General features: G+C 41.0%; 1 protein-coding gene across 15 annotated transcripts in view; it reads right to left on the reverse strand.

Annotated features, from left to right (window-relative positions):
• Window positions 1–14309, reverse strand: part of dlg1 (discs large 1) — a 1301051-nt gene that overhangs the window by 77932 nt on the left and 1208810 nt on the right. For all 15 annotated transcript variants that reach the window (XM_070096106.1, XM_070096113.1, XM_070096114.1 and 12 more), the window contains 2 exons: window positions 13376–13548; window positions 8676–8785 (listed from right to left, as the gene is read on the reverse strand). In XM_070096106.1, the coding sequence (XP_069952207.1) occupies window positions 8676–8785; window positions 13376–13548 (283 nt within the window). The remainder of the gene's footprint in view (window positions 1–8675; window positions 8786–13375; window positions 13549–14309) is intronic.

Genomic DNA, 14309 nt, shown 5'->3' on the forward strand with positions numbered 1-14309 from the left:
AGGACGAAGAAGGAACCTCTTTAAAAACAGTTAGGTGTGAGTAAAGGTTCCAATTTGCCCGATTAAATTGCCAGCGTGGGGTGCGAAGAGGTGGCGAATATGAAGGGGAAGTAAGAATGATTGGGAAATGATCACTGTCATATAAGTCCGGGAGAACAGACCAAGTGAAGTCTAATGCGGCGGAGGAAGAGCAGACTGAGAGATCGATGCAAGAGAGAGTATGAGTCCGAGGATCAAAATGGGTGTGAGTACCTGTATTTAAAACATGGAGGGGGTGGGTGGCAAGAAAAGCCTCTAACTGAATTCCACGGGAATCACAGTGAGAACCCCCCCCAGAGGAAATGGTGGGCATTAAAATCACCAAGTAACAGAATCGGTGGCGGTAATGACGAAACAAGGAAGGCAAAATCCGGAATAATGCCTGAGAAGGAGAGAGATATAAAGAACAGAGCGTATACCACTTATGTAAGTGGATACGGGCTGCTGTGTAATGCAGCGAAGTATGAACAAATAGCTGATGGTACGGAATATCAGTGCATAGAAGAAGGGCACTTTCATTAAAGGTCCCATCAGGAAAAGGATCTGAAGAATACAATAAATTATAGCCTGAGATGTGAGAAATAACAGCAGAGTGTAATTCTGGTTCCTGTAAGCAAACACCAACAGGGGCAAACTGGGAGAGTAACATCTGAAGCTCACCCCGATTACCCCTGAGGCCGCGTATATTCCACTGTAAATAGGCCATGATTGGCAATGATAAAGATACTTGAAATCCGCAGGTAAGGGTTCCTACAGACTAGAGGGGTTAGAAAAGTCCACATGCGGAGGCAGTGGAAAACGTTCAAGCAGCGAAGGAACGGTGCGCTGTGAAGAAAGGAGTTGCGCAGATGGAGCAGAGGAGAGAGAAAGAGCGGAAGGTGGATCAGTGTCCATTGATGGTTTGGTCTCTGCAATATATTCAGAGATTGCTTCAAGTGTTTCGGAATTCAGAAACGTCATATGGGAGACAATATTGGGAATGGTAGGGGGAGGATGAGTAAAGATTGGAACTGTATTGGACTGTACCAAGGTAGGGGGGGGCGAAAGGGTGGAGGGAACTGGAGAAGCGTGGCAGGGGACAGAAGAGGCAGGAACCTGGGAGGTGGCAGAAGAGGAAGAAACTTGGGAGGGAACAGGGGAGGAAGGTACAGTACGAGGAGGAGGGTGAACCTCTACACTTGTAACTGAGCCAGTGAGAGGGGAAGAACCAGGGACAGATTTAGGGAGGGTAAAATGAGGAGGTGGAAGATGGGTAGGAGGTGTTAACGGACCTTTTTTTGACTTTTGAGAAGTAGAGGGACGATTGGGAGGAGGTGTCGTACGAGGTCTCGTCGATACTGAGGCTTGTGAGAGAGAACTCGAAGAAGCGAGATTAGACTGAGGCGTTGAAGTAGGGACGTCTGAGCCGAGGACAGCAAAAGGATTAGATACAGGAGTGATTATGGGAGAGGTAACCACAGAGGAGGGTGTAGAAGATGGGATACCAGAATTGGGGGGACGTTTTGAAACACGGGAATAAGAAACACGTAGGAGTCTCCCTTGGAGGCGGAGATGAGAAACTGCCATGGCATAAGGGAGACCTTCTGTCTCTTTGAGGTAACGGATTTCCCGCTCGTTTAAATAGACTTGACAACGGCGAGAGTACGAAGGGTGAGCCTCATGACAGTTAAGGCAAGAGGGAGATCGATTGCAAGATGTATTAGAATGGTCATCGGCACCACAGACTGGGCATTCGGCGATAGATGTGCAATATTTCGCTGGATGGCCAAATCGCCAGCAATTTCTACACTGTTGTGGTGTAGGGATCACCTTTCGAACTTGTAACCGATGTCCTGCTATATAAACTGAGGATGGGAGTTATCGGCTGTCAAAAGTTAAACGAGCCACATTGCTAGGGTATCGTCTCCGCCCATGGGCAGGAAGAACGTAAGTGTCTACCTTGAGGATTGGGAGATCTTGGAGTTCCAGCTGTTCAAGAATGTCAGTGCCACATGTCTGGAAATTTTGTTGAACTATGGTATGGGGCAGAATGACGGTACCACTACAAGAATTGAGGGAATGATGTTTTTCAACAGTGACAGGAACAGTATCGATATGGGAAAGACGAGAGAGCTCATGAGCCTGGGTAGCATTCTGTACGGTAATGATGCGCGTACCGCTCTTAAGAGCATGAAAAGAAATATCTTTACCAACATGGCGTAGGAGTGCCTTGCCATGGGGTAGGAGGTTCATGGACTAGGGCTGCCATGGTTAGGTTACTTCTTTCTTTTTGTTTTTAAGAAAAAAAAAGAGAGAAGAAAAGAAAATAAAAATAAAAAAAAAAATAAAAAAAGGGGGGCCCGGGGAGGGATAGTTCCTAGGAGGAATGAAAGGGCCAGAAATCTCCCTCCGCGCCCAAGAGGACCTCAGCACCGCAAGTAGCGCAGATGCAGCATGGAACCCATGCCATACCCTACCCATCATGCTAGTAAACTAACAATCCAGGATAGCAACCTCACATCTGCCGAGCTACCTCGGTGGACAAAAGAGAGGGCGGCCGGATATCCGCCACAAAGCATACCTCCTTCGGCCACCACCCCCGGAATCCGAAAGGTGGCTTCCAGAGATACACTCGTCGCCCGAAAGACACCCAAAGCTACTCCGGGATACCGGAGAGGGATCGGGACATCCCCAGGCGATCCAGATTCCACGGCAAACTACACCACCGCTAAGAACCTCAACGGAATGGGATGGACCCCGGTATCCCTTCCCCTACCTAGGAACTAGCGCGCCTGTGGGAGAAATCCCAAAGGCCAAAAAGAGGAAGGGCAAAAGGGAGGGGTGGGGAGGAGGAGGAGGAAAGGAAAAAGGGGAGGATGGGATAGGGGAGGGGAGATTGGGGGGTAATTAGGTTCGGTCTGAGGAAGAAGACCGACAGGTCTAATTCCTCAGACCAAGAGCCTCTTCACCACGCCAAGGAGCCCCCCTTGAAGAGGTCAACTCCCAGATATCTGAACACATTCATTTTCTCCACACTCCCTCCCTCCAATCTTATACAGTGGAACCCTGAGTTTCGAACACATCGACTATCGAACGCTTTGAGTTTCGACCGCTGTATCAAATGTGCCCCGTGTTTCGAACTGCGTATCAGACCTGTCCGCCTGCCCCGCGCAGGCATCGTGAGTCAGTCTGGCTATGTTTCTCAAGTGAACATTACATTATATACAGTGGACCTTTGGTTTTGTCGATCTTGGTTATCGCCGATTTTGGTTGACATTTTTTTGTCGATTTTTGCCTTTAGTTTTCGTCGATTACCTCCATTTTCGTCTGAAAAATTCCAACCCCAGCAAGTGTTCAATTGTGACGAAACAGGCCTCTTTTGGAAGAAAATGCCGAAGAGGACCTACATCACACAGGAGGAAAAGGCACTGCCAGCACACAAGAAAGTGAAAGACAGGCTAACTCTCTTGTTGTGTGGTAATGCTAGTGGGGATTTCAAAATGAAGCCTTTACTCGTGTATCACTCTGAAAATCCCAGTGTGTTCAAGAAAAACAGTGTTGTCAAGAGTAAATTGTGTGTGATGTGGAAGGCAAACAGTAGGGCATGGATCACAAGGGAATGGTTTAATGAAGTGTTTGGCCCCAGTGTGAAAAAATACCTCCTGGATAAGAAATTGCCACTCCAGTGCCTCCTGTTAATGGACAACGCTCCTGCTCATCCTCCAGACTTGGAAGACCAATTGTCTAAGGAATTCAGCTTTGTAACAGTGAAGTTTTTGCCTCCTAACACCACTCCTCTCCTCCAGCCCATGGAACAGCAGATCATGGCAAACTTCAAAAAACTGTACACCAAAGCAATGTTTCAAAGGTACTCTGACATAACCTCGGACTCTGAATTGGCCCTAAAAGAGTTCTGGAAGAATCACTTCAGTATCTTCCACTGCATAGGCCTTATAGATAAGCCTTGGCAGGGAGTGACTTCCAGGATGATGAAATCTGCTTGGAGAAAATTTTGGCCAGATTGTGTCCAAAAGAAGGATTTTTAAGGGTTTGAGGCTGACCCTGTCGACCCTACACCTGTTGTGCAATCAATTGTGGCATTGGGGAATTCCGTGGGGTTGTATGCGAGTTTGGAGGATGTGGAAGAGTTGGTGGAGGACCACAATGAAGAGCTAACTACTGATGAGCTGCAAGAGCTTCATCCGCAACAGCAACAGACCACAGCTGAGGAAATTGCTTCAGAGGAGGAGGAAGAGAGATTGACAAAGGTGCCTTCTTCAAAGATTAAGGAGATTTGTACAACGTGGACTAAAGTGCATTCATTTGTGGAGGAACATCACCCTGAGGAATCTGTTGCAATCAGTGCTGGTAACTTTTACAATTACAATGCAATGTCCCATTTTAGGCAAATCTTAGAGAGATGCCAGGAACAGACCTTTCTGGACAGATATTTTGTGCAACAGGGGTCCAGTGACTCTCAAGCTGGTCCTAATGACAGTAAAAAACAAAGGAGGGAAGTGACCCCAAATAAGGACTTAGTACCTAGAGTCCTAATGGAGGGGGATTCCCTTTCCAAACAATAACCTATCTTCCCTCTCCCTTCCTCCCTTCCCTCCAGCAACAACAGCCCTCAATAAAGGTAAGTGTCATGTTTAATGTTCATTCTTTTGTGCATGTAAATGTATATTTAAGGTAAAAATTTTTTTTTTGTTGTTGTTGATACTTCTGGGTGTCTGGAATGGATTAATTCCATTTACATTATTTCTTATGGGAAAAAATGGTTTCGGTTTTGGCCAATGGCTCTGGAACAGATTAACCCTTTCAGGGTCCGTCCCGTAAATCTACGGCTTTTCGGTGAGTGTCCAAACCATAGATGTACGCCAAAATTCTAGTGCCGTCAAATTTAGCGCGAAAGCGCTCATAGGCCTACATGTGAGAGAATGGGTCTGCGCCGTGGGTGTGCACCGTAAACAAAAAATCTAGGCGCCTGCATAGCATTGTGGGAACGCCGGCTCAGTCACCCTCGTTCACCATGCCTCGTCGCAAGTCAGCTCTCACTCCCCGGAAAATTGGGACTCTCCTCTTCCTGTCTGATAGTTCTGACACTGATGGAAGTGGAAATGAAGATGAATTCTACGGCTTTGATAAGTTAGTGACCGAAAATAATGACCAGGATATCGATAATAGTGCAGAAAACCCCGACGATCCTCGACTTCTACCTCTGGTGTGGGCACTCGTGACTCACGGTCGGGTGTTCCTAAATGTAAGAGAAAACTAATATTTTCCCGTGGCCAGGCCTCTGACTTCAGTAATGACGATGATTCTGACGTGGATTGTGATTTTATTGCGCTCGACGATCATTCGAGTAGTGATAGTGAGGAAACATATTCACCAGTGAAGCGTCGGTATGTTCGCCGCCGCATGCGCTCGGGTAGTGTACCCTATGCTGTGCCCAGGGGACGGAGTACATCCCGGAGTACATCCCGTGGCCCTACACCCGTTTTAGGTAGTGATAGTGAGGATGATGTGGCTACACTTGGCATGGATGGGCCACAGGCATCAGTGGATGGTGTTAGTGGTGCTGGTGGTGGTAGTGGCACCGCCATGCGTGACTCACTGTGCCACGCGGGGACCCACGCTGCTGACTCGTCAGTTCAAGGACAAAGCGGAGCGTCAGCCACCAGCCCGCCACAACCACAACCACCCGTACAACCAGCCTATGATGTCCAGTATCCACCAGCAAACCGTATGTGGGATTGGCAGCAAAATCCCAATTTTGTTCCCATCCCTCACCACTTTGATGACTCTCAAAGTGGAATTCTACCTACCTGTCCCCTTGGAACCACGGCCAATGAACTGGAATTCTTTGAATTATTCTTTGACCAGCCATTGATGGAAATTATTGCCAGGGAAAGTAATAAGTATTTTCAGTACACCATGGCAAATACGATCTTATCACCACAGTCAAGACTACACAGGTGGAAAGAGACGACTGTTGCAGAAATGTATTTGCTTTTTGCAACAATAATGCTTATGCCTCACGTCTATAAGCATAATATAAAAGCATACTGGTCCACAGATCGGCTAATTTGTACCCCATCCTTCAGTGAAATAATACCAGTGAACAGGTTTATCTTACTGTTACATATGTTGCACTTCTCTGACAAAACCAGGCCTGACAGAAATGACAGGTTATACAAGATTAGAAATGTTTTCATGTATCTCAAACAAAAGTTCAGGATATACTTTTATCCATTCAAGAATCTTGTAATTGACGAGTCTTTGATTTTGTTCAAAGGTAGACTGTCATTCAAGCAGTATATACCAAGCAAGAGGAACCGCTTTGGTATAAAATTGTTTGTACTCTGTGATTGTGACAGTGGCCTGGTGTTGGATATTGTTGTATACACGGGTAGTAAAACACTGAAAGATACCAAGATGTTATTGGGTATCTCAGGTGACGTAGTGAGAAACATGATGGCACCTTATCTTGGTAAGGGCCATACATTATATACCGATAACTGGTACACAAGCCCATTACTCAGTGATTTCATGCGAGTGAACAAGACAGATGTGTGTGGCACAGTGCGTTCTAATCGTAAACATATGCCCAGGCTCAACGCAGGTGTTCGTAGTGATGACGTGCAGGTGTTTACTTCCAATGACATCATGACATTACGGTGGCATGACAAACGAGATGTCACATTGTTGACAACCATTCACCATAATGAAATGCAAGACAGTGGCAAAGTTGATCGAGTGACTAATGAACATATTCGAAAACCAGTGTCAGTGATTGATTATACACAAAACATGCGCTTGGTTGACAAGTGTGACATGCAGATTGGTTTTGTTGACTGTGTTCGTAAGAGTTACAAGTGGTACATAAAACTTTTCTTCCATCTCATGGACATTTCAATGCTGAATGCATATAATATGTACCAAATAAAGACTGGTAACAGACCACTGTATGGTAAATTTTGTTTGTCTGTTGTCAGACAACTCATAATGAAGTACCAGGTAACAACACCTGCAATACAACATGGTCCTCGAATTCATCACAATATACCCAAGCGTTTGAGGAGAGAAGGTGATCATTTCATAATACAGCTTCCTTCAACTCAAAAGAAATTTGCTCAGAAGAGATGCATTGTCTGTGCACAAAAAAACGACGGCAACAAAGACGCAAAGACACTCGGTTTATGTGTGAGGAATGTAAGGTGCCTCTGTGCATGGTGCCTTGTTTCAAGGAGTTCCACAAGCTCCAGCAGTTCTAAAACCATGTCCAGTGACTGTAAATATGTAAATATATGATAGAACATTAGTATTATACAATATTTGTGCATGTTTATTGTAATAAACAACAGTGGTAAACAATAATATGATAACTTTAGTGCGGTTATTGTGTTCAATACAGTGAGTATATATATATCAATTATATACAGTATTGGTCTCTCAGGCCCCAAATGTTAGTAGGAATAGAAAAAAATTGGAAAAGAAAAGAAAAACAACTAAAACAACAAAATAATATAATACGCGTATGTGGAATTCGTCGATGTTGCCACCACCACATCATTTTCTATAAACTTCTTGGCACTGTATCTCGGTAAGTACTGATCAGATTCTAATTTTTTTTGTTTTATTACCTTCACAAAAATATGCTCTTTAATTCTGTAAGAAAAAATAATTTTTTTTTTTTTTCAAAATTTCTTGGACACTGGTGCGTGACTTCAGATTTTGGCCTTGGACCCTGAAAGGGTTAAACACGAAAACCGAGGGTCCACTGTACTAGGCATTTAAAGTGCCCTAGAGTGATAAAATGCATATACAGTACACTCATTACTTATTATTAATATGGCATCTTCATGACTAATAACACACTCTTAATGATTTTAATGTGTTCCTACATGCCAGCATAGCACAAGTTGTGAAGTTTAAAGTCAAATATCCGCAAGGTATGTAAATGGTGTACATACATCATTTCATTTCTACATTATGGTTTCTTATGAAAGAAGTGATTTAATGCAGTTAGCATTACAAATTCTGTTTTCTCTTATACTAACACATCTGAAGGACGAAAAAATAGGAAGACGTTTTCATAGCTGGGGCAAGAATGCCCGCGACTGCATCCTCCTCTGCCACCACATACGTAATGACATACATATTTTATTCATTCTAGAGTGTATATCAGGTTTTTATGTTATTTATATTGTTTATGTAATATTAGATGAATTGTGATAGATAAATAAGCCGTAGAGTTGATAATAGTGTCATATTGAAGTACTATTCTGTCGTGCCTCCTGACAGCAGGAACGAATTAATTAGATTTACATTTTTCTTGTGAGAAATACTGCTAGGAGTTTCGAACGTTTCAACTTTAGAACTAGCTCCTGGAATGGATTAAGTTCGAAACTCGGGGTACCACTGTATACAATGTTTCAGTTACATAACTCGCTTGATACCCTGATCACCTTACTCTTATCTAACAATGACAGTGTTTTATATATACACAAATACACATACATATACATATAAACATGCAAGCGCACACACTCACATTGTACTGTAGATATTGCTACAATTTTGGCCTGACAAATGATGTTCACAGCAAAAAATCAAGTCTTTTAAGTTAACTAGAATTATTACAACATACTTACATAATTTGTTCAGCAGACTTTGGTTTGATGAAAATAGCAATAGGGTACAGCTGTGCAACCTGAAGTCTCTTTATAGCGTTCCCACTTACATCAAGAATACAGTGCTTGCCCTAAAATTAAATCAGTGTAATATTATTTATTAAATTATAACCATTTACCAAAAACAGATTTATGTCTGAGTTTTACTGTGTGTGATCAAATCACTTTTATATAGTGTTTGTATTATATACTTAATGTATTTTAAGAGATGAGAATTTAATGTAATTTAAAGGCACATAATACATCCTAATGTTAACTCTTCAAAAAATAAATATCCTGTAGAATGCCAATTAACCCTTTGACTGTTTTCGACGTATAAATATGTCTTATGAGCCAATGTTTCTGACGTATATACAGTATACTCAATAATTCTAGCGGCTTCAAATCAAGCGGGAGAAAGCTGGTAGGCCCACATGTGAGAGAATGGGTCTGTGTGGTCAGTGTGCACCACATAAAAAAAATCCTGCAGCACACATTGCGTTATGAGAAAAAAAAAATCATCGTTTTTTTGGAATAAAACTCCGACTTCGAGGTGTATTTTCGTATAGTATTTATCGTTGTATTCGCGTTTTCATGGTCTTAGGTGATAAAATGGAAAACATATTACAGAAATAGAGATGATTTTCATTACTTTGACGATGAAAACGACCTTGAAACTGAGCTCAAAGTAGCGGAAATGTTTGATTTTTACCAATGTTCAGGAGTAAATAAATCACACCACACGTCCAATACACGTCAACTGGGGAGTCTAATATTCTTTCACTAGTGCACTGATATTATTTATACCATTTTTACAATAATGCAGTAGTCTGCATAACAGTAAATTTTGTATTTTTTTGTATGAATAAAAAATCAAAATAGAAAGCAATAATTATATAAGAGAGGCCTAGAGATGTGACTAATGAACAGAGCATATGTTATTTTAGTGCCACGAATGTCTACCTTGTTTATTCTGGACCCTATTTTGAAATTGGCATCTATTTTAGTTTGCGTGAAATTGGCCAAATTGCCAATTTCTGACCACCATATTGGGTAGTCCAAATTAGTAAATGGGAGGTTTCTTGTACTCAGCTGATAGATAAAATGGAGTTCTAAAGAAATAGCTATGAGTTTGGTCAAATGGAACAATGGAGTTGGCTGAAAATAGGGCTCAAAGTCGGCGAAATCGCCGATAAGCATATGTCGCCGAGACCGCTAACTTCGCGGGAGCATAATTCCATGAGTTTTCGACCAAATTTTGAACTTTTGGTGTCATTACCATCGGGAAAAGATTCTCTATCATTTCATAAGAAAAATGTTTTTTTTTTTTTTCAAAAATTGAGCGACATAGAATGACAGTTTCAGAAAGGGGCCTGAAACAGTCAAAGGGTTAACAAACATTCAAACAGAAAATTTTCAATAAAACGCAATTAAAATACTGTACCAAATTACATGTTGCAATAGAAAAAGACCAGTTGAGCATGCCACAAATTTTGGGAAAAAATAAGCACAAGTCCACTTTACACATCAAATCCCATTTGAAAATAATGCGGGATATTTACTCTCTTCAGTTAGCCTACGGGTGAGGCCACTGTTTTCAGGGAAGAAGGTAAGTTTCACCTTTGTAGTAAATCACCCACCTTGTCAGTTTCTGTGTCTGTGTCCAGTACCTTACTTAGTCGTATGTCATTCGATCAATTTTGAATTTTTTCATGACCCCAACCCATTACTGAATATAAACCATGGCACTGCACCCGAAAGCAATACTAGTGATGCTGGAGATGCCAAAAAGAATAAGCTTTAATCTCAAATGTTATTGAAAGTGACAATTTTAACATGCATTGTGATTGCACACAACTGTATATATTATTTATGCCTTATTCTAAGAGCCACCACATTAATCCACCTCATTCCAGTAGAGCTACACTAACCCTTGCCATACATTTCATAATCAAGTTTCATCAACCAAAATTTAAGAAAAAATAGCTTTAGGCAATCTTTTTACCTACATGTTCTGTATTTATTAATATATACTTTACTACATCCAACAACAATTTATGGAAAAAATATTTTCTGATGAATTATGAAACTTAAAACTTGTAAGTTTTTTTTTTTTTGAGATTTCATGAATGTAATCCCATTTTTCCATGTATTTTTCAGTCTAGTTAATACTAATGCAGTTGAAACACTAGTTTTTAGCAATGTAATCTGCCTGTGTGTTAACCAGAACTTTTTTTTTTTGTTTGTTTTTTTCAACAAGTCGGCCGTCTCCCACCGAGGCAGGGTGACCCAAAAAAAAAAAAGAAAATCCCCAAAAAGAAAATACTTTCATCATCATTCAACACTTTCACCACACTCACACATTATCACTGTTTTTGCAGAGGTGCTCAGAATACAACAGTTTAGAAGCATACACATATAAAGATACACAACATATCCCTCCAAACTGCCAATATCCCAAACCCCTCCTTTAAAGTGCAGGCATTGTACTTCCCATTTCCAGGACTCAAGTCCGACTATATGAAAATAACCGGTTTCCCTGAATCCCTTCACTAAATATTACCCTGCTCACACTCCAACAGATCGTCAGGTCCCAAGTACCATTCGTCTCCATTCACTCCTATCTAACACGCTCACGCACACTTGCTGGAAGTCCAAGCCCCTTGCCCACAAAACCTCCTTTACCCCCTCTCTCCAACCCTTTCGAGGACGACCCCTACCCCGCCTTCCTTCCCCTATAGATTTATATGCTTTCCATGTCATTCTTCTTTGATCCATTCTCTCTAAATGACCAAACCACCTTAACAACCCCTCTTCTGCCCTCTGACTAATACTTTTATTAACTCCACACCTTTTCCTAATTTCCACACTCCGAATTTTCTGCATAATATTTACACCACACATTACCCTTAAACAGGACATCTCCACTGCCTCCAACCGTCTCCTCGCTGCTGCATTTACCACCCAAGCTTCACACCCATATAAGAGTGTTGGTACTACTATACTTTCATACATTCCCTTCTTTGCCTCCATAGATAACGTTTTTTGACTCCACATATACCTCAACGCACCACTCACCTTTTTTCCCTCATCAATTCTATGATTAACCTCATCCTTCATAAATCCATCCGCCGACACGTCAACTCCCAAGTACAGTATCTGAAAACATTCACTTCTTCCATACTCCTCCTCCCCAATTTGATATCCAAATTTTCTTTATCTAAATCATTTGACACCCTCATCACCTTACTCTTTTCTATTTTCACTTTCAACTTTCTACCTTTACACACATTCCCAAACTCATCCACTAACCTTTGCAATTTTTCTTTAGAATCTCCCATAAGCACAGTATCATCAGCAAAAAGTAACTGTGTCAATTCCCATTTTGAATTTGATTCCCCAAAATTTAATCCCACCCCTCTCCCGAACACCCTAGCATTTACTTCCTTTACAACCCCATCTATAAATATATTAAACAACCATGGTGTCATTACACATCCCTGTCTAAGACCTACTTTTACCGGGAAGTAGTCTCCCTCTCTTCTACACACCCTAACCTGAGCCTCACTATCCTCATAAAAACTCTTTACAGCATTTAATAACTTACCACCTATTCCATATATTTGCAACATCTGCCACATTGCTCCTCTATCCACTCTATCATATGCCTTTTCTAAATCCATAAATGCAATAAAAACTTCCCTACCTTTATCTAAATACTGTTCACATATATGCTTCAATGTAAACACTTGATCTACACATCCCCTACCCACTCTGAAACCTCCTTGCTCATCCGCAATCCTACATTCTGTCTTACCTCTAATTCTTTCAATTATAACCCTACCGTACACTTTTCCTGGTATACTCAGTAAACTTATTCCTCTATAATTTTTACAGTCTCTTTTGTCCCCTTTCCCTTTATATAAAGGAACTATACATGCTCTCTGCCAATCCCTAGGTACCTTCCCCTCTTTCATACATTTATTAAACAAAAGTACCAACCACTCCAACACTATATCCCCCCCTGCTTTTAACATTTCTGTCATGATCCCATCAGTTCCAGCTGCTTTACTCCCTTTCATTTTATGTAATGCCTCACGTACCTCCCCCACACTTACATTCTGCTCTTCTTCACTCCTAAAAGATGGTATACCTCCCTGACCAGTGATGAAATTACTGCCTCTGTTTCTTCCTTAACATTTAAAAGTTCCTCAAAATATTCTCGCCATCTACCTAATACCTCCATCTCCCCATCTACTAACTCCCCTACTCTGTTTTTAACTGACAAATCCATACTTTCCCTAGGCTTTCTTAACTTGTTTAACTCACTCCAAAACTTTTTCTTATTTTCATTAAAATTTCTTGACAGTGCCTCTCCCACTCTATCATCTGCTCTCCTTTTGCACTCTCTCACCACTCTCTTTACCTTTCTTTTACTCTCCATATACTCTGCTCTTCTTATAACACTTCTGCTTTGTAAAAACCTCTCGTAAGCTACCAGAACTTACTATACATAAATAGCATGCAAATATTTATCTAGCAAAGGAAACACAAAAAAATATTTGTATCAAATAAATAGGCATGTGAATAGGTATATGCATAGTTATATTATTCATAACTCAGGAGACACACACACATACACACACATACTGAAAATCTAAATAATGACATTTCGTTCTTACCTTTTCAGCCACCTCTTTAACAGATGCTACAGAGGTTCCATAAAGATTGTCATTATACTGCCCAGCTTCAATGAATAGGTGGTTCTGGATGTCCCTTTCCATTTGTTCCCTCGAGGCTACGAAATGGTAGTCCCGACCATCAACTTCATATTCTCGTCGTGGTCGGGTAGTGTCTGGCAAAATTTGCATTAAAAACTATTAAGAGCACTTAATTTTGTATAATATACTTGCAGCTAACAGATAAAAGTAAAATGCAAAGAAAATACAAGAAAATTTATGCAGAGGGCATAAGTGCATGTTCCTCCCTGCCAATACAATTACATTTCTCATAAATATTGTAAAGTGAAACTCTTGTAAGCATGACATTTTTAATTACATGCGAATCTTGTATTCTTGAAATAATCCACAAAAGTTCCACCATTCCACACATCACTGGAGGAGATCAGTGCCAGTCTGGGCAGTCTGAAGGGTTCCCTAGATCAAAGCTGAAGCCAGCATATTGACACTAGGCAAAAGGTCATTAAACAAGCGAGAGTACCCCAGTGTTCTAACTACTCTGTGCTTCCTTTATCTTGTTTTAAACTCTTGTAAATCACATGTATGTTCATCATTGTGGATCTCACATGATACCTCTATTCTTTGATTATTCTGATATCTTTGGATATTACTAAATCATTGTGCTTCCTATGTGCAAAATAATGGAGAAGGCGAGTGTGCTGAAGAGGACGAGATCTATGATAAAAATGACAAAATAGTGAAAAATATTAAACATGTTTGCATGTTCACTGGATATCTCATACCTGTGACTGTTTGTCTAACTACAATTTGTCCATTTTATACAAATGGTAATAGGGATTTTTTTTTAGTCCTATTATCATTTCAGTGGCCAAAAAAAAAAAAAAAATTATTCTCCTGATATTCCCATTCCTTTATG

Source organism: Cherax quadricarinatus, chromosome 52 (genome assembly GCF_038502225.1).
Source record: "Cherax quadricarinatus isolate ZL_2023a chromosome 52, ASM3850222v1, whole genome shotgun sequence".
In the NCBI taxonomy this organism is placed as follows: Eukaryota; Metazoa; Arthropoda; class Malacostraca; order Decapoda; family Parastacidae; genus Cherax; species Cherax quadricarinatus.